Source organism: Plectropomus leopardus, chromosome 13 (assembly GCF_008729295.1).
Source record: "Plectropomus leopardus isolate mb chromosome 13, YSFRI_Pleo_2.0, whole genome shotgun sequence".
In the NCBI taxonomy this organism is placed as follows: Eukaryota; Metazoa; Chordata; class Actinopteri; order Perciformes; family Serranidae; genus Plectropomus; species Plectropomus leopardus.
The window spans coordinates 22,970,054-22,996,290 of NC_056475.1; the positions used below are offsets into that span (position 1 = coordinate 22,970,054).

At 40.0% G+C, this 26,237-nt stretch overlaps 2 protein-coding genes across 5 annotated transcripts; one reads left to right on the forward strand and one right to left on the reverse strand.

Annotated features, from left to right (window-relative positions):
• The first annotated feature begins 4 nt into the window (after positions 1–4).
• On the forward strand, positions 5–19,033 carry xrra1 (X-ray radiation resistance associated 1). 3 transcript variants are annotated; one of them, XM_042498662.1, is made up of 19 exons: positions 5–324; positions 6,390–6,552; positions 9,869–9,973; positions 12,159–12,307; positions 12,405–12,476; positions 12,558–12,630; positions 12,726–12,823; positions 14,210–14,358; positions 15,332–15,436; positions 16,697–16,815; positions 16,921–16,973; positions 17,055–17,144; positions 17,214–17,307; positions 17,402–17,520; positions 17,618–17,794; positions 17,887–18,034; positions 18,147–18,262; positions 18,386–18,491; positions 18,568–19,033. In XM_042498662.1, exons 3-19 carry the CDS (start codon positions 9,961–9,963, stop codon positions 18,747–18,749), a joined length of 1,863 nt encoding a protein of 620 aa, XP_042354596.1. In that variant the 5' UTR covers positions 5–324; positions 6,390–6,552; positions 9,869–9,960; the 3' UTR covers positions 18,750–19,033. The 3 variants fall into 3 exon arrangements, with proteins under 3 accessions (XP_042354596.1, XP_042354598.1, XP_042354595.1); XM_042498664.1 differs by lacking the exon at positions 6,390–6,552; XM_042498661.1 differs by lacking the exons at positions 5–324; positions 6,390–6,552; positions 9,869–9,973 and adding an exon at positions 10,930–11,368.
• On the reverse strand, positions 7,807–10,777 carry LOC121952151 (sialidase-3-like). 2 transcript variants are annotated; one of them, XM_042498666.1, is made up of 3 exons: positions 10,431–10,777; positions 10,033–10,279; positions 7,807–9,932 (listed from the first exon to the last, which is right to left on the reverse strand). In XM_042498666.1, exons 2-3 carry the CDS (start codon positions 10,255–10,257, stop codon positions 8,925–8,927), a joined length of 1,233 nt encoding a protein of 410 aa, XP_042354600.1. In that variant the 5' UTR covers positions 10,258–10,279; positions 10,431–10,777; the 3' UTR covers positions 7,807–8,924. The 2 variants fall into 2 exon arrangements, with proteins under 2 accessions (XP_042354600.1, XP_042354601.1); XM_042498667.1 differs by lacking the exon at positions 10,431–10,777 and having other exon boundaries at positions 7,807–9,921; positions 10,033–10,140.
• Positions 19,034–26,237: the final 7,204 nt, after the last annotated feature.

Below are 26,237 nucleotides of genomic sequence, written 5' to 3' on the forward strand. Positions count from 1 at the left end.
GTCATCCAGAGACCAAGAGAGGTTGAAAGATATTCAACTGTTGTCAAAGCAGATTTGACTCTTGTTAATCAAATGTTCGGAAAAAAAACACCTCTGTGCTAAAATGCAACCTTAAAGCGTGAATGGTGCTTTCATTGGACATCAGAGTCTACTCCCCTCTCAGCTGCCTGTTAATCTGTATGATGTTTAGTACCCAGCAGCCAGAGAGCCAGAGGTTAGTACTCGTGTCTGGCCTAACATTTCCCATAATGTGCATGTGACTGGTCTGCCACGCTCACTGCTTTACAGGGTTGGGAACAATGGATTACTTGTAAAGTCATTAAGGTAAAAAAAACTAATCCGGTCTGGTATAAATTTAAAAAAAGAGCAAATCACATGCTTTTAAAGAATAGCCCAGTGATTTTTCACTTTGAAAGTAACCAAATATAAAAATCTTACTGAAATTATGATTGATTTTGACACAAATTACTCAGTCTAAATTGAAGTGAATGAATTATACTGCTTCTTTTGAATTAGAGTGCATATATGTCAGGTATTACATTCTAAAATTGGAAACAGGAATCAGCAGTGCAGAAGATTTTCAGAGTAACTCTCCCAACCCTGCTGCTTTCTCAGCAGTCTTTTTGCCTCTTCTGTTTGTAAACTGTGCGCATGTCCCTTTAAGAGAGAATAGCCCTAACAGGGTGTAAATGTGGCATGGCTTTATGGCTTATGTATATTTGCAGTGCCCTTGTAAGCCATTTTTTTACTCTAAATGGTCTGGCAGTCTGATCCAGGAACTGTGCTGGTGGGCGCTCTTGCTTTAAAAGACTCTCTGCAGTCTGTAGACACAGCTGTGTGTCCATCCGACGTATAGTCTTTGTATTGTCCTAAACCGTGTCAAAAAACATCACTTGCGACAATGCCGTTCTTGTGAAGAGCATCATTGTTCCTAAATCAGTGGTTTGAGACAGTTGGACTGTGTGGAAAGGTCACTTAGCATCTAACACAAAGATTTGGACACACTGTGGTGAACTAGTAGTTTTCAAATGATAGGACATAAACGATAAGTCTGAGTTTATTAAATGAGATATGACTCTTGCCACAGGTCACTTGGGGTAAGATTTAGCAAATGTAACTTCTTTTTTTGTGGAAGCCTAAAAATATAGCTTCTCTGCTCATTTCTCTGGGAGTTCTCTCTCTCTGTATTGTCTGTTCCCTTGATTCTTGCACACATGCACAACTCGTTTTATACTGTGCATTTCATGTGTTTTCCCTTTAGTTTTGTATTGATTTCAATACTTTGTAATGTGAAGGGGGAATTTGTTCCTTTTGTGATTTTCCCATGAAAGCAGCACCGCTCTCTAGAGAAGGGGTGTGTGTTTTGATACATGAAGTTGTTTTAGTTGCTACAAGGTTACATTGTACTGTAAATAGGCTTATCTGTCTGGCAGTGAGATAAAGAGATAAATATATGAATCATGAAAGAATTCCTGAAGGAGCAGCTGAAACGTTGCTCCCCTCTGTGACTCTGTGATGATGTACAGTTCAACCGAGTGTAGCTTCCAGTGTACATAGATACTTCAAACCTTGAAAATGTAACTTTGCCTGCATACCTTATATTTTACTGTCTTGCAACAAAGAGAAACCAAAAGAGAGAAGAGACAACTCATACTGAATGTATCATGTCTGTTGCTCAAACCTATCGAACCTAAAGGGACAAAGTACATAATGTGTTTTCAAGGTAGATTCTTTTTCTGTTTGAACCTGTTACATAAACAGTGGAGGCGGCTGTGGCTCAGGAGGCAGAGCAGGTTGTCCTTTAATCAGAAGGTTGGCCAACATGTTCTCACTGCCAATTCGTCAAATACAACAGATTACTCAGTCGTCCTATGTTTCAAGCTATGACACTCTCGGTACCCCTCTGGCGTCAGTTGACGCTCAGGGACAGCATGCCAGTTCCAGCATGCTAGGGTCTTTCAAAATAAATTTACTAGGAGTGTAATGATCCATTGATCTGCATTGATATATCGATTAAATACCACCTAATATCAATGCAAAGTGTAAACATCGATCCATATCATCCTCTTTCAGGCATGCCCTTATTTTGAAAGTCTGTGTCATGTCACACAGCGTCCAGCATGTCATGGCGAGCAGCCAAGAGAAAGATGATGAAGATATATTGCTATTATTTACTCGGGAATAAATCATCAGTGTGGAAATGTTTTGTTTCCAGAGAAACTGCGAGGTCGACAGACAGCGTACGCCATATGTAAACAAAAGCCGTACTGAGGAAACACGATGTAGCTCCCAGGTCACTTCACTGACTTCTTGCTACTGTTATGTTAGCTGCTCTGTTTCAGTAATGTTGAGTGAAAAAACACGCATGTAAGACTGAAAGTCATCCGTGCTGTTCTGTCAGGAGATACAGGGACTTAAATCAGCGGTGAGTAAGAGAAAGCATAAATAATAGTAAATTGGTTATGAGTAGAGGAAAAGTCCGCTAGCCGCTAAGCTAATTTCTGCAATGTAAAATGCCATAGGCTTATGCTAATATCATTAGCATGTTGTATATGTGGGGACCTATGAAAGATAGCTGTTTTGTCTCCGACCTTGACAGTTATTATTGAGCAAATTTTATACTTTTGTTAAAAGGTCTTGTTGCCAGTCCATGTCAGATATCCCTGAAGTTTTAGGAAAAAAGATCCTGGACTGAGTTTAAAACATTTTCCAGTAAGAGGTTTCTGACAGAGGGAACCTGTTTTAATTATTTACAATTATATAGATGTTGTTTTTTTAATCTTTGTTTTGCCAAAAGCAAAAGAAAGGATAGGCAGCCTCCTCTGTAACTGATTGTTATATGAGCATATGATTCTTGACAGTTATTATTGAGTTTTATACTTTAGTGAAAAGATCTTGTTGTTTATCTGCGTTTTGAGGATGTTGGGAGAAGTTTGTCTTCAAGTCAGACAGCCCTGAAGTTTTAGGACAAAAGATCATGGTTTGAATTAAAATAAAAACATTTTTTTCCAGAATGCGTTTCCAAACAGAATGAGCCAGTTTTAATTATTTCCAATTATGTATATGTTGTTTTTATCTTTTCTGGCCAAAAGCAAAGAAATGGGTGGCAGCTTCTGTCACCAACTGTGGTTAATGAACAGATAATATCGTCTCATATTGATCGCAGGCCCCTTAAACTGAATCGAAATTGTAACTTGGTAGACTTTGTAATATTGGAAAATATCGTATCGTCCAAAGTATCGATATAATATTGTATCATGATGAAACCAATGACTAGTGCTTCTAGTATTTACAGGGAACATAAGTTTTAATCATCATAATTACTTTAGAATTAAGAAAAAGATTATGGTTTAGGTTGAAGTACATTTGATACATAACTTGAATGAAGTAACCTAGTATATCATGTCACATATGGGATGTATATATCATGGATATATAAAGGGAACTGGATGCAGTGTTTGAGGTGGGGCCCTGTTCATACCAATGAAAGTTGTTCAGTGGCACATGAAGCCAAAAACGTTTTACTTTGCGGGTGTAAAATTAAAAAAATCTTCCTCATCATGAGCCCAAAGAGGCAAGCGCACTAGAGACTGTTGGCTGAGCAGCTAAATTACTCCTGCTGAGCAAGCTACCTTCGGTTTAGCCCTCCGTTGACTGAAATGGGGATAAAATGATTTGATCGAGCTGCTCTTCTTTTGAAAATCTATCTGACTAAATAGATCAAATCCCGACAGAGACATGTTGCGAGAACTGTGACGCCCAAAAATGCGTCCACTTACTTGCAGTTGTCACTTTCCCAATGTAAGCCTATGGGAAAAAGTGTTTTTTTTGGGCCAAACAGCATCACATAACAGAGCCCACAATTACATGGTTTTGGCCACAATGTCAAGTTGGCTTTAAAGTTGGCTCATCTCCGGGAGACCTGGTCTAACTACATTTAAGTTAAAAAAAACTCAGATTTGACTTCTGGTTTTACACTGGACATGAACAGCAGTCTCCTGGGTGAATGTCCTGCATTTGTTTGACCCATCCACCACTCCTTCTAGTGTATGGGTTGTAATGGAGGTAGCAGAAAGCCTGATACCTCTCATACAGATGCCAAGGATTGCCTTGCGTGTCAGAATCTGATACAGATGTACGCTGACCTTGCTGCCATATTTAACGTTTTGGGAATGAGAACAGACTGGGTTGGCAGTTTGATTGCTGTCTCCCACTCCCACTCCCACCTCTGTCCATTAAGGTGGAAAGGCACTATGAAAATGTAGTCTCTTTACCATAGAGAGCTGCAGAGCTGCAGTGCAAACATTACATTGGAATTTGGACAAAAAGGTTGTTGATCCAGGAACTTTATGCTTCAAGTCAGATAAGATTTTTTGTATTTTCTATTCATAACCTGAAACTTTAGGCTAATCACAGACATTAAAATGAGCATTAAAGTTAGCTAACTTTCAATGTTATCACTGGTAATAAACTGTTTTTTGTGTATATGTACAAAAATATTAATTTATGGGCATATGGGCTATTACCCGCATTGTCCTTAGTTCTAGGAATATAATCACAACTGCCTGCGCTCCCACGAATGGTTTTCAGCTCCCTTCTGTACACTTCATTGAAAATACTGTTGCTGAACACACTCAATGATTTATTCACACTGTATGTGTGCAGAACTGTAATCCCTCAGACTAAGATTTTTCATTCAGTATTTTTACTTTAGAAATTAAAAACAAGCCGCAGCAGCTCCTTGAACTCATTGAGTAGTTTTGTGTCATTGTTGCATTGGTTCATTACTTAAGCCAACAAACAAACACACCTTAATGCATACTTTCTTAAGTCTACCTTGAACCCTGAACAGGTTTGGCTACTCCATTTCTGCACCCATTGAAGCTCTGAGTATGCCTTTATTTGTGCTTTTTTTTTTTTAATTTATTTTTGCAATGACAGCAACAGGTACTGGGCATGGAAATAGTAGTTCTGTGTTTTTGTCTGTTTGTATATGTATTGAAAGATCTACTGTATATCCTTTTTAATTTTTTTTTAGCCAGGAACAGATACACAGCCTGATCATCTTTGTGGCTCTTTGGACAGAGAAAGATGCAAAGCTGCTTGTGAAATCTCACAGTGAATACTGTTTGTGCCCATGCACACAGATTAAGCTGTTACTTTTATTCCTGAGTGTTTCTCATTATGGAAAAGACATTTTTCTAGTTGACATGACCTAACTTTTAGCTTTCTTGTTTATTTGTGACATTTGTGTCAAATAGCTTTATTTTGCAGGCTCACTCATTATATGTGTCGCAAAGGTCCAAACCCACTAAATATCTGTGTTGGCATTTTGGAATTAAGGCTTTGAGAAATGGCACTTTTTAATTATTAAGAATGTTTTTATACAGAAACATAATTGCATTTGAAAATATCAAGCATATGCAGATGCCAAATTTGAACTTAATCATGTTATAGTGGGATATTTTTTGAGGTTTGGAAAGCTATGCCTCTTGGCTGCTTTACACAGAGTACATAACTATCAAGGTGGATGCAAAACACAACTTTAACATGCAAATAACTCTAACTTTGAAGTTACCAAGCCGTGCAAAATTTTCACTGGTTTAGAAAATCAAAACAGAACTCAATGTCTGGCAGCTTCACCTGAGGGCCCTGCAGTTATTGAAAATGGATGATACAAGAACAATGTGATAGCCGTGTGTCCAGCACTGATCTGTGCTGCTAAAAGAGCAGGGAGCCTGCTGGGGCGCCACACATGCTCACCACAAACAGAAAACATCTGTGACGCCGACACTGCTAGCCTCTCAGTCAGTGGACTCCCAAATGTCATCAGAGTGATAGATAATACATATGTGTGTATCACAGAAAGCCACCCTCTGATACAGATAATCATATGTGCTGGAAAACGTTGGATGTGTCACCGCCAACACTGTCGGAGAAAAACAGGTTTCACAGCATGATTCATCGTTCTTGTGAAGAAGCTGGTTGGACAAGGTGATGAAACACAGAAAGCAAAGGAAGTAGCTGGTCAGTAAATGAGCACGGTGGAGATTTAAAAGCTCCCACATCTAATAAAATACTCTTCATACCTTGCATAGTTGCTGCTTTTGTACCAGTTCAGTGGTTATATAAATGATCAGACACAGCACTGAAGTAACAAGTAGCCTGTGGCTGCTGCTGCTGTGAACCAAAGGGCACAGATGTCTATTGATATTCCCTTACAACTACAATAATGTAACGGAGCAGGGAAATCTATGTCAGTATGAGGTGAACGTCATTTGCGGCTGTACTTTGACATTTAAATCAGGGAAGTCAGTGAGGTTTTAAGCGGATTTGAGGGGTTGCCTCTGTAGCGAGATCCTGATATGTCTTATTCATCTGTACTGTAGGCCTCCATTGTTGTCTAAAAACTGTTGAATGGACACGGCCACTGTGATGACACCCATTGGCTTGTGAACCGGTTTTGAAGCCTTGACATCTTGGCCATCACTATCTTTGATTTTTGGAGCCAGAAGTGACCCAAGTTGACCGTATTTGGACAAATTTAAACAGGTTAGTGATATAACCCACCTCCCGTCATACAGTTGTCATGAATGTTAAAATTAGCTGTTTTGGCCACTATGTAAAATTGGCTTTGAAGCCCGGCACACAGGAATGTTGCTCAGCCTTGCAGTCGATTTTTCCCAGTGACCACTCACGGCACTGCAGCGACAAAATCCCCTGCAGCCCCAGCCTCAGTAGACCACTATTGTAAAAGACATGTCTGTGAAACTGTTGACAAGATATTGTCAACTGTAAACAAAGTCAATTATGACTCTTTCCATTACGAATTTTTGGTCCATAGAGGTTTTCTCGAGCTGTGTATGCGCCAGGCGAGCAACTCCATTGGAATGAATAGGCGCCATCATGGCATTCGGTATTTAGTTGTTATTATACCTATATATGGTTTTAATATGGGGGTCTATGAAGATTGTCTCGTTTTTGAAGCCAGCCTTAAGTGGCCATTCAAGGAACTGCAGTTTTTGGCACTTCCATGCACACACAATGTGCAGTAATCCGCAACTGAAAATAGTCCTCAAGAAATGCACTATTTACTCCTGTTTGAGTGAGTTTGATCTCCAGTGTCCAGCAGTTTTATTTCATCTAAAATGACTAAGCCTTTTTCTAAATGAAGCAATGAGATGTTTTTAATGTTTTAAGAAATTGTGAAATGGCATTAGGCTTATCCACTGAGCTTTTACTGGGGTATAACATTATTGTAATGGCCTTACTAAGTGCACTGTTACCAGTACCATCCATTCAAGTTGTATTGATGAATATTTTTTTCTGTTTTTATATTTCAATTTGTCCAGACACTCAGACAGTATGTAAATCATGTCATGACACAGCAAATTCATTTTCATATGATCAAAACTACCACTCCTGTAACAGAACAGATATGATACTAAATACAGAATATCCGAACTCCATCCTCAACTAAATCGCTCCTTCCTGTCCTTAATACATCCCGGCTGTCTGCACATCTGCTGAATCACATCCAACTCCCCACAGGTCGCTTTACAACAAAAGTCCTTCACATCATTTCAACATGCCCTAAGCCTCCTTTAGCTGCTGAGGGAATTAAATGCTCCCGACAGCAGATAAAGTGTTTTTCATAGCAGCTTTTAAAGCCACACCCATGCCCTATCTCTTATCCCCTATCCCTGTTTGACCGATAATTACGTTTAACCTTCTTACATATATCCCAGCAGCAATATTACACTATAATGGAAGAAAAAATGTACAAAACTGAACGAAAGACCAGTCTTGTGGTCACAGGTTACTTTTATTTTCTACTAAAATACATGTTTCATGCAGGTTTTGTCACTTTCCACAACAGTCAACAAAAACACAATGAAACTAGTGTCGAACCACCGGGAGGCACTCTGCCTCACAACATTAGGCAAAGATGGAATTTTAAAGTCGCTCAGTACTAGGCTGTGTGTGTGTGTGTGTGTGTGTGTGTGTGTGTTCAAATCCCTAGTGGCTTATAAATAGTGAGTCTTCTTCTACATGCTGTCACATGCTTTCACGTGATAACCAACAGCCAGCCAATCGTACCTGGCCATGATACTGCACTAAATTAATGATGCCAGGTGGGGAACTTTTTTTTTTTGCAGGAAATCATGCTGAAGGTGCCGGAAAATAAAGATAACCAAGGGAAATATTGCTTTTTAAAATGAATGTAATAGAAATCTGTGTACAGTACAAAGTAGCCTGAATGTTCTCAAACTCGTGGATAGTTTGGTACAGTTTGGTTGGTCTCTTCATTGATTAGCTGGATGTGGCAAGTTTGTCTTTTCAGTTGCCAGCTGTGTGGCGCCCACTGTGACCCACAGAGAAGGTTGTGCACTGACAGGCTTAAGTTGAAACAGTGGAGCTGAAGGCATATGTGAATCAGAGTATATACTTAATGCAAAGGAGCGACTGAGCATGGAGGAAAACTCTACGCTCTACTTTACAAGGCCTGCTATGATCTTCATATGAAAATAAAAAGAGGTAGGCAAATTCTCTCCACTGCTCAAAATACACTGACAGTTTAATAAGATGCAGAAATGGGCATGGAGTACTCGTCAAACATGCTACACACAAAGCCTGTTTTTAAGATGACAGTCCAGCACAGCATGCTCGCAATCAGCCACCCAGCCTATTAAAAATCCTTTCTTACACAGCCGCTTGCATATTAATACTATTAAGACTTGGATTACTTCTTCATGTAAACAAGGAGACAACAAAACACACGACTCATGCATGCATTATCATCTCCAGACTGTAGAACAACAGTAAACACAGACAGATGTTACTGCACAGCATATTTAGTGGCTTGGATTTTTAGGGTTGCGGGAGAATGTTGGAGAGCTTTGTTAATACAGAAATAAAGCAATTCAGCGCATCTTCTTGTCTTTTTTAGTGCCCGTCTGCATGACATCATTAAGGGTAAACGACATAAACGCAATCTGCTCCAGTTCGCTCTCTTTCCCGCACTCCATCAGACAGGAAAACTGATCCTTGTCTCCGTTGTAAGCCAGATCCGAGTAGCCGCTGGGCCCGCTGTGGATGATCCTGGGCCTGTCCCACCCTGAGGAGTGCAGAGGGGATCGGTTCAAATACACGCCCATGTCCCGCCTGCTAGACTTGTTAGTTGGGTGGATGAAGAGGAGCCAGGTTTGCGTGTCAGGAGACAGGAGCGACGTACCACAAGCTTTGCTTTCGGCATCGTCGTTGGGGACAAATTCAGGAGCGGGAAAGCCAATCACGCTGCCCTGACAGCCTGATGGAGGTTCGACGAGCTCCGGAGCAATGTGGGGCTTGTCAAAATACACACCGCTGTTCTCACTCAAGGCCTCACACCTGTGGCCTCCAGCATTACGAGCGTTGCAGTAAAGATGACTCCTACCCTCGTGATCTATGATCTCAGCCATTTCACACTCACATGACTTTTTTCGAAGCATCTTCCCTATGTGCCACGTCTGGCCAAAGTCCTCGCTGTAAACTGACAGTGCACGTGGGTAGACTGTGAAGGGAATGGGGAAGGAACAGCATCTGTAAGGGACGTAGTAGGCGTACGCTGGGATGATCAATCTACCGTTCTCCAGCTGAACACCGTGGCCCGGCCCCACAGCGAATGTGGCCCACTTATGGATAGTTTCACCAATCACACTTTCTGTTAAGTCTCTGGCTTGGCTCCAGGTTTGCCCGTCGTCACTGCTGCTCACACAGCAAAGACGCGCCTTGTTCTTACCTGTGATGATCTGCCTGAACTCTGTGGTGTTCCCCCAGATACAGATGAAAAACAAAAACAGCGTTTTACTGTTTTTTTCATACACAGGGCATGGATTCATGGTGCGGTGGTTTGGCAGATATGCTGTTGACAGCTCCTGACTGGACGACCACTGGGAAAACCAGAGAACAGTTAAAATAATGATGAGCACAGGTAATGTTGACATATTAAGGCAAAGGTTAATAAGGTGGGTACTGTGCGTGAGTAACAACCTGAACAGATCCATCATCTTTCATCGTTCCTCTTCTCATGACAAGAATTTTGGCATCATGGTCATAGGGCGAGGATCTCTTCTCTGCAAAGGCGAGGAAGGTGTGACAGTGCCTCAGATAAATCAGAGCAGGAATTCTGTATGTTATCCCACTTGGCTCCTTTTCAAACAAAGTTGTTTTGACTGGCTCCTCTCCGCTGTCACTCTTTGATGGTGTATTTCCCATGTTGGATCAGAGCTCCTGCAAACTGAAAATGTACCAAATCCATAACAACTTTCACATATATAAATATTTACACTGAAAGAGTTTACACTCCAACAGCTCCTCATAGACACATTTGACTGCATTGTTACAAACGGCATCTAGCGTATACTGTACGTGCATAACAAAACCCTTACCTTCACTCGTCACTCTTCACATTTGTCACCCTTGATCTCTGCGTGAGCGGCATTATACCGTCTAATTTCTCGTCACAAAAAGGACCTCTGATGTTCACGACACTGATGCTATGGGTTCACCAGAAAAGAAGACGGTGCTGAAGCGAGAGAACAAGTCTCACTTACTTCCGTGTTCGCCTTGACGCGTCCGGACTAAACTTGACGTCGTGTTTGACTTCCTCGCCAGCCTGCGCTCAAAATATCCAGTTTGATGAAACATTCCTTATTTTGTTACGCTAGCATAATATCTTAATGATAGAAATGGTAATTGCTAACTGTTAGAGGACAGGAGTTATCACAGACATGCAATGACTCCGGCAGTCCGGCGTCACGCATGCGCAATGTGATGAATCCCGATTAAAAGCTAGTTAGCTTATTAGCTAACGTTAGCGCAACAGTTTAAACGAACACGGTTCGGACGTTATTCGTACCGGTGAGTAATTTGATACCTTTTTGTCAATATATGGAAAACTGTGGAATTTTTGTACCAATATATGTGTAATGTGTCAAAGTATCTTGGGGCGATAAGGCGGACCAATATCTTATCGTTGAATTCAATCTTTGGCTAGCTGTGCTAACGGGTTTCTTCCGCCTTCGCCTGTAAAGAAAACCGCCATGTTTGTTTGTTAGCGCCCTCTTCTGGACGGGAGGGGCAGCGCTCGTCTTTGACACGCTGTTGCTAGGATACAGAGCACCACAGTGTGTATAATATTGTAGCAAGTCCTCGGGCCAGCTCACCTCGTGAAAAGCGTAATTAACACTTGCATAAAAAGTTGTTTGTGATAAATGGATCTCACGAGCTAACAAGATGACTGCAGCGTCTTATAAATTTGATAGTGGACGGAGCAATGTTTCCAAATGTTTCCCAACTCGGATGTTACTCCGTAGAAAGAAGGAAGGTAGGTTAAGTTAAATTGACCCGAAACATTAAACTAGCTTATTGAAGCTCTCGTATCCTATGGGAATACTGGGGACGGCTGCTTTCTCTCAGTTACACGGAGACTATTTTAGCCACATCAACTATATAATTTATTTATTTAATTTTTTTTTTTAAAAAGTAGCTACACTTACATTTGTCTGCTATTTACAAACAGGATTTAACCCCTTGAAACGTGGAACATCACATTTGTATGGCTGCATTCAGACGCCTTTTACGTGCATTTACGCCTTTAAAACGGGAGCTAATTGGTATGATTTCTTTTGAAAACATGGCTAAAAAGGCAATCATCAGCATGAAGAAATGTATTACAAATTGCAAAAAAGGGAAAAGGTGATGAGAAAATGACCTGAAAATCACTTCTTAAAAAAGAGAGAAAAAGTAATCATTATTTGAAAATAGGGAAATGTCCAGAAAACTATACCTATAATTCTTATCTTTATGATCATGATTAAATTTGACATATATGTGTACAATATTTATTTTTTCACAGTATTCATTTTAACTGAAAAAGTCAGATGTTGCAACTGACCCAAACCCTGGGGACAATGTGTGACTCAACATAACTTGTGCATGTATAAATGTAGGCTACACATTTACTAACTGAGTAGTATGAGTGTCATCACTCTAGCACGTTTCTGATTGGAGGAATAACCGTTCTCAATTTCCCTATTACATCATTATTAACTGTACATTTGTAAATCTTCAAACAACCTCTGCTGACATTATTTTATTTATTTATTTCCTCACAGGTGCTGGTCATTGGCTTGTGGCTTACAGAAACGCAGAGGAGCAGAAATACAGGACTGTGCGTAGAAGAATAAAAGAAACTTATAAAGCATGTGAGAACGACAGGGACACTCATTCTCCTAATGGTAACACATTAGATGGACCTTTCCTGGTAAGACAAAGAAATCCACTCATGTGAGGTGCTTATTTGACAAACGATCTCATGATAGGTTGCCTGTTAGTGACCCCCAAACAATTTTCTTTTGTAGCTCCAGTTACATTGTGTTGATAAACCATCTGAGCTCTGCACTGTTGACATCAGTGAGCAGAAATTGAATTCTGTAAGACTTCATATTTTTATCAATATTTTTGGTAGTCTGTTGGTAAAAACAATTAAAGATATGTCTCCTCGCTTTGCACAGGTCAAACAAGAGGAACTCAAGGTCTTTGACAATGTGGCCTACATTGATGCGTCTATTAATTCCCTTTCTTTAGGTGATTATTGTTATATATCCTGCAGATTTTCTTTTGCTACATTTTTGTGTCTCTTGCAAAAAAAATGGTGACTTTCAGAAAATGTTTTCCTACAGGGTCTTTCAGCAGTTTTGTGTCTTTAAGAGAACTTAATCTGTCGTTAAATGGGCTTTGCAACATGACTTTTAATGCTGCTGACTTCCCTCATCTAAAGGTAAGATGATTTTGACATACACTCATTTAAAGTTGTTATGATACTGATACCAGTATCGGAAATGCCTCCAATGCTGTCTAAAATCCGGTATCATGTCCTGGGGAGTACACAAGTCTGTGCACCAGTCCGATACCATATTGCTGAATTTTTTATTGATAAACTTTAAAGTAGTTTCGCACCCAGTTTATAAAAAGTGTTACATCTGCTGTTCGCAAAATGAGTCCTGAAACCCAGAAATAAGATGCATTTTAGTACTCTCGGTTCCCTCGTCTGGAGGTCAATGGGTTTTTTGAATGAGTTTTTGGTTTGATGCCTGAAATGAGGTCCGTGGTTTACACTAGCAGAAGAGACTTTCATGTATTGTTGTACAACATAAAATGTGTCAATAAATACTCCACCTATGAACTTCAAAGCTTTTAAGTGTCTCAACAAAGGTGGTTGCCAACAAGTGGCTAAATGAGACTGTAGGACGTCATCACGCTGAACATGGCTTTACAGTCTTGGTGTGCAGCTGTGGTGTACTTCATTTATAGCCTAATGTTAACTTTTTACTTCCAGTGTTTGCATTAAGGCCTCAAAATATTGAGAAAAAGTGGTGTTCATTTGTGAAGATTATTTTGCTGAACTAAACGTGCAAGTATCATAAACATTTGTTTGCCACAGATTTTATTTTATGCAACAATCCAAAATCCACTGGAAAAATCCCATGGTCTTTTGCACAAGGGAAGCAGGGCGATGCTAACTTCCATGTCGGCTGACAGAGAAACGTAATTCCTGCAGCATTCTATGGTTTCAGGAAGGTACTTGGTACCATCTGATATGCAATTTCAGGCTTTAGAGTTAGTGTTGGAAAGGAAAAAAAATGGTGATGACACATCTCTATACCTAGTTGAAGCTTTTATTATTATTATTATTATTATTGTATATTTTGACTATTAACACACCTCAGGGATAATATACAACTTAATATGACCCTTTTGTCCTCACAAGAACCTGAAATCCATTAATTTTCATTTAAAATATAAATTTACCTGCTTCTTTCACATCTGCAATTCTTTCACAATAAGAGCTTTTTTTAACTGGTGACAAACAAGGAAGCACGTTTAAGTTGTGTATGTCTACTGATGTCTACATCAGGCCTGTTGAAAAACAGAATTTCAATTTGTGTCTAGTTGAGGTGTGAACAAAGTTGACAGTAAGGAAGGGTGAAGTTGCTGATTAATTCACGCAGCCTGGCACACAGACCAGCGGCCAATCTAGAGAATTTAAGTACATAACATCAAATGTATGTTTAATTGCAATAGCTCGTGTAGATTCTGCTAATAGCACAATTTTGCTGTACAACTGTGGTTTTATTTATGTAAATCTTTCGTTTTATCTTCACAGGTTTTGGATTTGTCCTACAACAGTTTGTCAGCTGATGACATTGTTTCCATCGGGCAGCTTCCACATCTGAAAGTCCTGCATCTGACTGGAAACGAGCTTCACAATCTTCCTCCTGATCTGGGTTCTTCCAGCCACAGCCCCACTCAACTGTTAGTACCTTATTTTACATTAAGCAGTAATATAAGAGTGACTAAGTACAGAGTGTGTGATGGGATTTGTCACTAATAATGAAAAGCATGTTTCACTTGTAATCAGACACCTCACTTCAGATGAAGTAGATGATCTACTTTGAAATATGTACATGTATAAAAAAAACACAAACCAATCCACCTCTCTTCTAACTATATTTGCTAATTTGTTCTGTCAAAAAAATGGCAAAAAACACAAGCACATAACTGATTTATCAGCAAGCGTGGGCTTTCTTTTCTATTGCAGCTTCACACACAGGTCAGCTCTGTCAAACACTGCTTTGTGTTATGGCTGCTTTGCCAGTGACAGTGGCAAAAAGCCTACTTTCCATATAAAAGCTATTCCAAAAAACTTTGATATGAGTCACGGAGAAGCAGGCAGAATGAAAGACAAGTAATCTGTTTCATAATATGTTTTCAGCAAAATGCAAATTCAGACTCCAACTACAGTCTGACGCTGCCTACAGTCTGCCCAGAAAATATCTGTGATTGATGTCCTTACGTAGGCACATTATGCAACATCTGTCCTACAAAGCTTTACCATGCCTTTATGCTTACAGTATATAAGCATCAATAAGTGTAACAGAAAATGAATAGTGTTCAAAGATGCCAGTAATAATCAATCACATTAGTATGATTTCATAACATGATGACCTGTCCAAAAGCAAAAAGGTCACAAACAAGATGCATTTGAAACAGTTTTTCAAATTGACCAAAAGGGGGTGCACAAATGTTCCAAATTCACACTCTTGATTCTGCTGAAGCAAATGTAATGACACCCGATACACCTGCTCTACAGCCAGGTACATACAGTCCACGCATACTGTATGTAATATTTCTGTATTTTTTATTTTCTATTCTCAAGAAGTATGTATTTATCAGTTTATATGTGGATGTCATGATGTTGGTGCATTGTTTTTTCTTTTTTCGACAGGCCGGCTGAAGAGGAGGACACTAGGTGTAAAGCTCTTGAAATCCTGATGCTTGACGATAACAAACTGTCCTCAGGAGTCTTCAACAGTCTTGCAAACCTGAAGAGGTCATGATGTGGTTTAAAGTGTTCTGTATAAAACAAAGTATTTTTTAAAGGTCCAGTGTGTAGGATTTAGGGGGATTTATTGAGAGAGCCTGACATGCTTTTTACAGTAGATGAGAATAGACAAACAAAACACTGGAGCCCCAGGAATTATGACGAACTTTGACGAATAATAGTGGCTAAACCATGTAGCTACAACCTCCCTGTCAGTCATGTGATGCCACTGGGCCCAAAAACACGTAGACTTACATTGGTTTTTTTTCTGAGTTTCACAACCACAAAATTAGTTGTTTCATTATCAGGATTTATTGAATTCAGTGTGATTATGAGGGGTCGACACATTATCAGCCTGGATGATTATTGGGCCCAACATTTGGCTTTTTGCCGATTGTCTGTATCTGTATTTTATTTTTATTATCGCCAATAAAATTCATTAATTAAAAGTGCAAAGAAAGTGTCAGTATGAGAGGAACTTTTACTTTGTAAAACCTCAGGAAGCTAATTTTCTGTATTCGTTTTTCATTTAAATTTTCGCTTTATAAAAAAAAAGTTGCCAGGAACTGGCTGTACATGATATTGAATGTTTCAATTTTGAGTTAAGTTTTGTGTTGGAGTTTTTTATATTCCAAAATCTAAATATTTTAAGAAAGATTTTCCCTGTCATTGTAAATGTATATCAGTTTCAAATAGCTGTTATTGGCTTTATCAGCTACTAATAATCAGTATCGGTATCACCATCGGCCCTGAAAAAAACAATATTGGTCGACCCCAACTGATTACATTCCAGAAGTCTATAAAAGCCACATGATTAAATCATTTCATCTCCATTCAAGCCAGCCGAGGGCTAAATCAGAAGTTCGCTGCTCAGATGGTATAGACACTGGTGCTCTTGCTCTATTGGCCCAACGATGCAAAAGATCCAAGTAATTTCATATCCAGGAAGTTGACAGTTTTGGCTTCATGCACCACTGAGCAACTTTCACAGGAATGGACAGGGCCCCGCCTTCAATACGGTATCCACTTGTCTTTATACATCCATGGACTACATTGAAGTGGTAGCTTCACTTTACAAATGCACCTGATGGCCACTAAAGTTTCTGCTACATACTCAGAAAGTGAAGGGTATTCAATTCAGTTAGTTGCAATCTGCAACATCACCGCTAGAGGCCACCAAATCCTACTCACTGGTCCTTTAAGGCCATCTTGTATATCACATTGCATCTGTGGAAATATTCATGAGGGATTTCTAATTGTCAATGACAGGCTAAAGTATTTAAACCTACAGGGGAACCGCATTTCTGAAATACCGTATTTGCAGCTGACGGGGTGCTCAAAACCTTGGCAGACTTCTATAGATGAGCCAGCTGAAGAAGATGGACTTGGTAAATGCTCAGCTTGATGTAATTTGCGAATAATCTTAACACCAGTTTTCTCAACATCTTCAAGAAAATCTTTAATATTTAAGCATTTTTGTCCCCTCAATCCAGCCCACACGGAGCCAAATCCTAAACCTAGTGAAAATTTCAGGACAATGTCAAAGGTGATTCATTCTACAGCTGCAGTTTGAGATGTGTCATCACTGTGTTTCACATATTTTAAAAATCTCTGTCTGTCACCCTAGATCTCTCACAAGGAAAACTGGGATGAGCACTGCCAAGAATCCGGTTTCCCTCTACCAGAGCTTCAGTTCCTCAATTTAGCTGACAACAAGGTGCGTTGGACAATTTGTACAATTAAATAATGACTCCTTTTGGAAGTCTCATCAGTATTTCTTCCTCAGATTGCTGAGGAAGACGCAGTGATGGCTGCCTCTCTTTTCCCGATGCTTCGAAAAATTGACATTCACTCCAACCCCCTGACCACACAAAGAAGTGGTAACCCTTCCCTCTCCTTTAAAAGCTGTTCTTTAAAGATTGGGTCTGAATTTTCAGTACTGGAAATCACCTTTATGTCTTTGTTGGGACACAGGAGACCCTCCCTTATTGACCTGTTACCTCCAAGAAAGACTGGGGATAAAAATAAAGCGTAAGAAGACGCAAGAAGTTGTGAAGCACCCACTGAAGGTGTCCGCTGATCCAAAATGGAAGGTTGGATGTGTTCTGCATTGTTGATGTTGTCAGATCATTTCAGATTTGACTTAATGACAGTTAAATGATTTATTTTTTGGACATTTTTGTATCGTAGGTGGAAGAAAGAAACCCAAAGGTGTCAAAGAGGCCAATGTTGATGGGCGCACCTTGTCCTGCTCAAACTTATGTCGAGAAAAGTGAGGCAGATGTCGAGAGAAAACGAGAATCCGAGAGTGAGAATCGCAGAGACGACACGCTCCAAGAAAACACAGAGCCCTTCTTTGTTACCCAGGTATGTACATGTCCAGTTTTTGTGCTTTTCATATTCCTCCTCTCTTTAGTCTCAACATTTACTCTCTTTACTGAGTGTTTTTTCATGTTCAGGCAACAGATGTTCCTGAATATAAGTTTGATCTTCAAACTGATGAGAAAGAAACCACAGAAAACAAAGACGATATCATCCCTGAAAAATTCCCATGCTACAAAATGTTGATGGATGCGAAACCAAACCCCGATGTGGTGGAGCCCATTGGTGAGGACTGGAGTTTCACCTGCAGCTGTTTATTTTTGTACGTTTTCCTCAAGCCTTGAAAAGTTAGTGAAGGAGAATATTCATGTTTTTTTTCTTCTTCTTCTTCCAACAGGAATTCAAACCGCTGTTCGGATGCTGGAACACACGCTGAGGAATCTTAATGTTTACAGAGACGCTAAACCAAAACTTGATAGCATCCAGACGCCTTACAGAGGAAGAGAGAAAAGGGTTTAATATATTGCATTCACACTCAATTTTACTGTCAGAAAATAATAAATCTAGCAAGATCTGTAAAGAAAATGTTATCACTTCCATGTCATGACTTTAAAATAATTATGTTTTTGTGTACAGATTAAAGAACTTGCACCTCTGAAACCAATAAAGCAGCCAACTGAGAGGGTGGATGAACTGATCAGGGAAATCAGAAACAGCACGACGATCAGAGAGGTCCCCTTAAGTAAGCACATTTCTGATGCAATGAATGTCAGCTTACAATACCCTTTCTCAAATGTAACATTTTGTCATCTGTCCAGGCAGTGCCATACACGGCACAGGCGTTAACAAGCAAGAGCATGAGGAAGCTCTGTCGCTGCTGAGGGACATGAAGACGAAGCACAAGATGGTCCACGAGAAATCAATGAAACTAGCAGCCACCATTGAGTCTGATAGAAACACAGAAAATGGGGCAGACCCACCACCTGCGCAGATACTCTAATTTAAAATTAACCCTTTGAAACCTGGATCAACAGTTTTCTTGTTGTGCATTCTAACTTTCTAATTTTAATTTTGCTAATTTTGGCTCATTTCTTGTTAAGATGCTTTTTCGTTGTTTTTGAATGACATCAAGCTAATTTGCTCAGATTTCAAAGGGTTAAGCACTCAGCTAAAATGTGATTTTCTCCCTGCCTTGAATAACACTTTGTTGATGTTGGCAGAGTGGAATTGATTGAAAACCAGCCATGTATCAAACATAAAAGTAGTGGTTGCATATTGTTTGCATATTATTTGAATAACTCGGATTGATTTCTCATAGCCAACATGAAACTGCCTGTAAAAACAAACTTTATTTTGAAGTTTACCAACAAGAAACCCAGTGCCCAGTCTGGATCAGGCAGTAGATCATCATGTGAAAGTACATGAGGGCTTCAGCCCCTATAACATTATCTTTGTGAGGTTTAGGTAACTGTTGATAGAACATTTTAATAAGAGGGTTTGTCTGTTCCCCTGAGTCTGATTAATACTGTAACAAGGACAGAGTGATGATTTTAAGCAGCTGCACCACCGCTGCTGCTGACACCAGATGAATCCAGCATGTATGCATACTGTGCATCAGCTGTTTGCCAAAAGGGAAAAGCCAATTTGTGTACATTTGTATCTGCAGCGCAGGCGCGTCCATATAGGCCTTTCAAAATATACTACATGATGAACACAATATTGGTTAATCAAATAATAAAGATCACTTTGCATTTTTTACATTCAATTCACGATGGCAGGACAATCAAACAGTTTGTAGACATGCACCAAGTATTCATAGACAAAAGGTAAACAAGCAAATGCACAGTTAACACCATATATATTAAGTAGCAGACATGACCACAACAAGAAAGTGCAAAGTCAAGAGTGATGGCCACTGCTTTCAAGAGCGGTGCAAAGTTAAATACTTTTTCACTTTAAGATGAAATTGTTGTGTTTGTCTCATTTATGTGTTGTTTTTTTTAAATAGCCCATATGATGTAAGAAACAGCTGGCCCCCACATTATCTAATGTGGCAACCATTCAAAAAAAGTTTGGACACCTCTGATATAGGCGAATTATGCAGTTGCCTGGGGTGGCTTTCCATGAGTAAAATCGCAGAGTAACCATTAGCAGTAACTGCAGACTCCTAGCAAACTAAGCTGACTTTCTGTAAGCACAATGAATTGTTGAGACAGGTGTCAATCACGCTGCACCTGAACCCACCTCCCGCCCCCACAGCCCTCAGCAGCCAATGGCAGCCGGACTGACTGACACCATGTTTGATAGTCTTCGGAAAAAATTAAAAACAAAAAAAAAAAAACCAATACGCGGGAGTGCGAGGAATGTCACTGACTGAAAGTTTGCTGTGTGATTATAGTTGGATGTTAACAAACGGAGAGTCTCAAAAGGCCTTGACTCAATTATTCAGAAAGCAAGGATGTTAAGTTTTATCTTCAGTTGTAAACTTGTTTTGGAAGTGAGAGAAAATAAGCTCTTAAAGAGGCGTTGAGGACTGGAAAATATGTCAACTATCCTTGGCACCAAAGAAAAACGAGCAGATATAGAAAGTTTTCATGAATGGAAAAAGCTGGACAGACGTTTGGCCTCGTGTGTACTCTCCTGAAAGGTAAGCTTTATTTGCTCTCTCATTGTTAAGTTGCAGTCCATTAGTCATGTACACATGACTTAGTCATTGTCATGATACACAATTGTGCTCAAGAAAGTGGTATAAACAGAGACTTGCCCTTGGATAATTTAGTTTGAAGAGCTGAAACTGTTTTCTTTTGAAAATATGTGCTGTCATTACTCTGTTGTGTATAATTCTGAGTCAGGTTATTGGAGTTATTATAAAGCATTTGGTGCTTTATTTTGATACGCAAAGTGCCTGAATAATGAAAACGTGACACTGCATGCACACAATCGTTGCACTGCCCATTTGCGATACATGTAAATCATATTGGTGTTTGTTGTTACTGTTTTGTGCTTTATGTGTATGGCATTTTGGCATTTGTGTGTTAGTGCTGGCAGGGCTGTATGCAGGGTTTCAGAAACACTGAGGACTAAAACCCAAGCTTGCTAGTGGGATTTGGGGTGTCTTGCTCCCCTGAAAATTTGTTGATTTCCCTGATTTAAATATGTGACATTTGGAGAGCAAAAAATAGATAACAATAGCTTTAAAACCATGTTAGTGGGCAGTAGCATAAATCATACAAGATGCATAACTGGCGGGGAGTCTGAGGGTGCTCCCTTGTAAAAAAATTTAAAATACATTTCTTGCATTTCTAAACCACCTGCACTAGTCGACATTAGTTAGATTGATGGTGTAGAGAATAACAGAATAAATGGGTGGACCTCGTATGAGAAAATGAGAGAATAATCATTATACTCATAATCAGGGGTGGACTTTACCATTAGGCCCCCAACTAACTGTCCCCCAAAATAACTTAGAAAAGACCCCAAAGCTTCCTTTTAAAAAAGGCAACTGTATACTTATAAAAAATACAGAGGTCCTGACCTCTATGACCTCAGTGTTAGGTACGGCACATTGCAAATAGAGGGGGGTGGGGGGTCATGTTTCTCTCCCAAGCAAAAGTGCACGCACCAGTTCTGAACCCAGGGAACGTGAAACTGAAATCTAATGAAACTGCAACTATTTCACAATGTTGGATGCATCCTCTGGCCCGCTATTCTATAACTGATTGCTTTTTCTAATATTTTCTGTTTTGTTGAGTCTGGAGGACCTGCTTTCATACGTCTAGAGCAATGTGATTGTACAAATTCGGTATCATCTTTAAGTGAAACTGTCTGACCATTTGTATCGGGCAGGAAGAACAGAATTTAGAGGAGCAGTAGTTGCTTGTAACTTTGAACCGACCTCCACAGTTCAATAGGATTTACAGCCCACATTCCTAAACACATAAGCGATCATGTCTTATATACCATAAGCTGAAATGTCATGTGTGACATTTCCTACAGGCTGAAAAGAAATGCTTTCCATTTCTAGTCATGTTCTGTTCTTGTTGTTCATTCCCCGTTTGATTTCACAGTCTCGTCCTTCATATGACTTCAATTATTCTTCTTCAGAGCAGTTTGCAGATGTGGAATGCAGGTTCAGCCCAGGTGGCATAAATCAATACTCTGAACATATTTCATGGGACGCTACATTCTTACATCTGTGTGTGGATATTCCCCTGCTTCTGTATGTATTGAATGATAAATATGTACTGCATACCATTAGCGAAGTGCTTTCGAGAGGATACTTTATGGTTACTGTTTTTGGTATGTTGTCAATCTGTGGCATGTGTTTTAAATTTCCATTTCAAAATTGTATTTAAACTGTTTAATAATTTATTTATTACCTTTTTTTGGAGGGGGAAAAATTGTTGCAAGCCTTCTTAATTTATATTCTGCATTATGCATAAAAGTAGATAGAATAATATCTACATTAAATTCCTCTGGAAATAAATCCTGATTGGAAACAAGTCCTCGGTGTCAGTCAAAACCTATTGTCAAAATATAAGCAATAACTTTGTTGCCATGCAATATGAAGACCTGATGTAAAGATACCTAATAGGACAGGTTACCCTAAACATGATAGGGTGTAGGATATTCAATATATGAGCAAAGATATGTTAACAACATGGTATTTTAATGTGCACATTAGAATATGACATTGTGGTTCAATTCAACATTGAACAGTTTTTGCTCTGGCAAACAGCTTCCCATTTTGAAAACAATCTGTAGTTTCCTGATTTATGCGATGAGGCAGACACCTGGCCTTCAGTCTGAGGGTCTTGTTGGGGTCTTTTCATCTTTAGCGGTATATTTGATGGTAATGAGGACACTGTGCCAAATGGCAGAGATTTGACACGCTGCAGAAATACTATTTTCCAGTCCGCCGGAGCTCTGCACTGCTCAGCAGAGCTTGTCTGAGTTGCAAAGATATCTCACAGTATCGGACACCGCAGCTGCAAAAAATATCTGATTCTCAGTATGATTGAAGGCTATCAAAATTTGTGATAAATCTTGCCAGAATTGTTTTTTTTCCCCCCATAATACTTTTCGTGCTGGCTCAAGTGCGACTCGAGTAGAGGCCTTCTGAGGACTCGTTGCTTTCAATAAAATGATGGAAGTTTGTTCTTCAGCCAGTGAGTTCTGGCATGAATTTATTGTTGCCTGACTAGAATGCTGTTACTGAGTAATTTTGAAGTGATAATGATTAGTACTTTAGGCATCTATGGTTGCAGTGCAGTGTTTTCATGCAAGAGTTCTTTGATGAAAGAAAAAAAGAGGATGCACTATTGTGCAAGAGGCCGTTATGTATGCACGTACGTTTTCCACAGTTTTGGGCAATGATCAGTCACAGTAACAGCGTTTTTATTCCAAGCAGTCAGGAGGCATTCACTGACTTCATTGCAGACTCATAAAACAGAGTAACAGAAAATCTGAAACAATTTTTCCCCACATATATCTGCGTGTTCACAAGGTGGTGAAGAATAGTATGAGTGTGCGTAGATGATTTTCTGCTTTTTTCACCAGTTATTTTTTGATAAATACGCCATTGTTTGTCTCCTTGTGTCAACACCCTCATCACTGTGTTTCTCTTCAGTGTAAATACAAAAGCATAAACAACAATAAGACTCCCTTTGAGTCAGGCGATGAGTCAACATCATCATGATGTGTCTCCACTTCGTCCCACTGCACAAAATTGAGGCCAAAAAATTCTGAAACTGGTGCTGTCATCTTCTGCCTTTGGCATCATTTGGCAGTGTTTGTGACCTGTACAGCAGCCAGCCACCAGGGGGCAAAAGAAATGCTTTGGTTTAAATTTTGGGGAGCTGTTATGCCATCCATCTTTATGTAGCCTACAGTCTATCATCAGGGTTCATTTTAGACTTCTTCAGACCCGGGTGTGAATGCTGATTGTACGTAGTCTCATTGCATTAAAAAGCCAGATGTTAGCAGATGTCAGGCTAGACAGGCTTGCACTGTTGCCTAGCAGCTAACAGTGCAAACAGCGGCAACAGTGCTGACTGAACTAATGATATTAATATGGGGGGAACGCTTCTGCAACTCTGTCCCCATATCAGTGATAAGCGCTATGTAAGCGCACAGAGCACATGCATGTATAGATGCAGATGGGCGGCAGGGGTCAAAGTAACTAATAACATAGACTCACATTACTGTAATAAAGTTGTATTTTTGTGTACTTGTACTTTTTGACTACTTTTAAAAATCAGTAATTTAACTTGTACTTGAGTAGTTTTTATCACAAGTATTGTGCTTCGCTACATTTCAAGCCGCGTCCATTACTGAGTAGCTCAAAAGCCAAAAACTGTGTGAAAATGGAAGAAAAGAATTCAGCAGTCTGTGTCTGCGGCTGCAGCACAGAAGACCAACAGAGAGGAGACATTGCACTCCGCCGACACTCTAAAGACATACATGCTGTAAATGTTTACATTCAGCGCTGAATGAAAGGGGTTGAGAGGGCTGTGAGATGGCAGTCGCTCCCAGACTGGAACACCGGGCCTAGTTTTTAGTAAACAGTACATATGGACAACAATGCAGTGAAATGAAGCTTTTATTCTTGTGGGTTATAGTTAGCATTACTGTACACTGGGATAGTTAAAAATAAAGGCTGCATTTACCTTAAGTAATGACTTACAGTGCACACTGACTCAGGCTGGGACAGAGAGGCAGAGTGGACTGGTTATAGTGGGACAGAGGCAGAGTGGAGTGGTTATAGTGGGACAGGGCAGAGTGGACTGGTTATAGTGGGACAGAGAGCTGAGTGGACTGGTTATAGTGGGACAGAGAAGCAGAGTGGACTGGTTATAGTGGCACAGAGAGGCAGAGTGGACTGGTTATAGTGGGACAGAGAGGCTGAGTGGACTGGTTATAGTGGGACAGAGAGGCTGGGACTGGTTGTAGAGAGAGGCTGAGTGGACTGGTTATAGTGGGACAGACAAGCAGAGTGGACTGGTTATAGTGGGACAGAGAGGCAGAGTGGACTGGTTAGTGGGACAGAGGCAGAGTAGACTGGTTATAGTGGGACAGAGGCTGAGTGGACTGGTTATAGTGGGACAGAGGCAGAGTAGACTGGTTATAGTGGGACTGAGTGGACTGGTTATAGTGGGACAGAGGCTGAGTGGACTGGTTATAGTGGGACAGAGGCAGAGTGGACTGGTTATAGTGGGACAGAGGCAGAGTGGACTGGTTATAGTGGGACAGAGGCAGAGTGGACTGGTTATTAGTGGGACAGAGGCAGAGTGGACTGGTTATAGTGGGACAGAGGCAGAGTGGACTGGTTATAGTGGGACAGAGGCAGAGTGGACTGGTTATATTAATGTTATGCTTTGAGAATGAACAAGCATAAGCTGAATGTAGAACAGGTTGAGGACTTTGCGGAGCACACCGCCCACAGGGTGACGTTTAGGCCGGCTGGTACAACAACTCTGGATGATAACGTCGACAAAAAATGCTACGTTGTGCCTGCATGTTACGGTGTAAACTGTGCGGTCACTCTTTTGTGTTTCTGTGTGTTTTTGTAGCTGCTGTGCAGTTAACTGTTCAGACAGCTCCATGTTGTCTCCCTCGGTGATGATTTTATTCTGCTGTTGAATCGAAAAGAAGTGACAGGTTATTATTTCGTGTTACTTAATATCGCTTTTTACACCCGTCGCCGATGTTCATAGACTTTCTATTAATTGTCTGATTTTTTTGTCCGAGTTGTGTCTCTTTTCTGGTTAATCCTAGTGAGGCTAAACTGATGGATTATCAGTTGTATGTAGGCCTACATGCTGCACATTTTTGTCTCTAAAACTGCAGGTCTTGACAGAAGGGGTCATGTGGCTTTTGTTGTTCTACTAGTGTGTACGTAGATGGATGCCGTTTTGTTCTTGTGTGTTGACGCTGATGGACGGAGGTCACAGCCTGCGATTCAGTGGGTGAAGTCATTGCAGTCTGCATACATCAACCTTGACGTTGTACCCAAGTTTATTAAGATCCATGTTGCAGAGTGTAGCTTGCACTAAACTGATAAGATTGTAAAAATCTCACAATCTGTAGGAGGCTTTAGGCTACAACACACACAGAGGAAATAAGGAAATATGACTTTATTCTCTGCACAGGATGCCATTATGCTTTATTTTTAAATAGCAGATTGTTGGTTGCTGCTATGTTAATGCTCTAAGACCTGGATCAGCATCACTTTTTTTTTTCTTTTTTTTTTGCTTTTGAATTCTGTCGGAAAACACTGGATAAAAGGCAATGAGCAACTTGCCAAGAAATTTCCCTCAAATTGCAATTAATTTTTTTCCTATGACATTGTGGCTTTTCAAACAACACAACAAAAACCTGGCCTGCTATTAGTGTCTTACACGTAGTGACCTTATTCAGCCATGCATGCTAAAGAAGTGAAAACTGTCTACTAATGCAACAAATCACTTCAAGACTTGGGATAAGAACA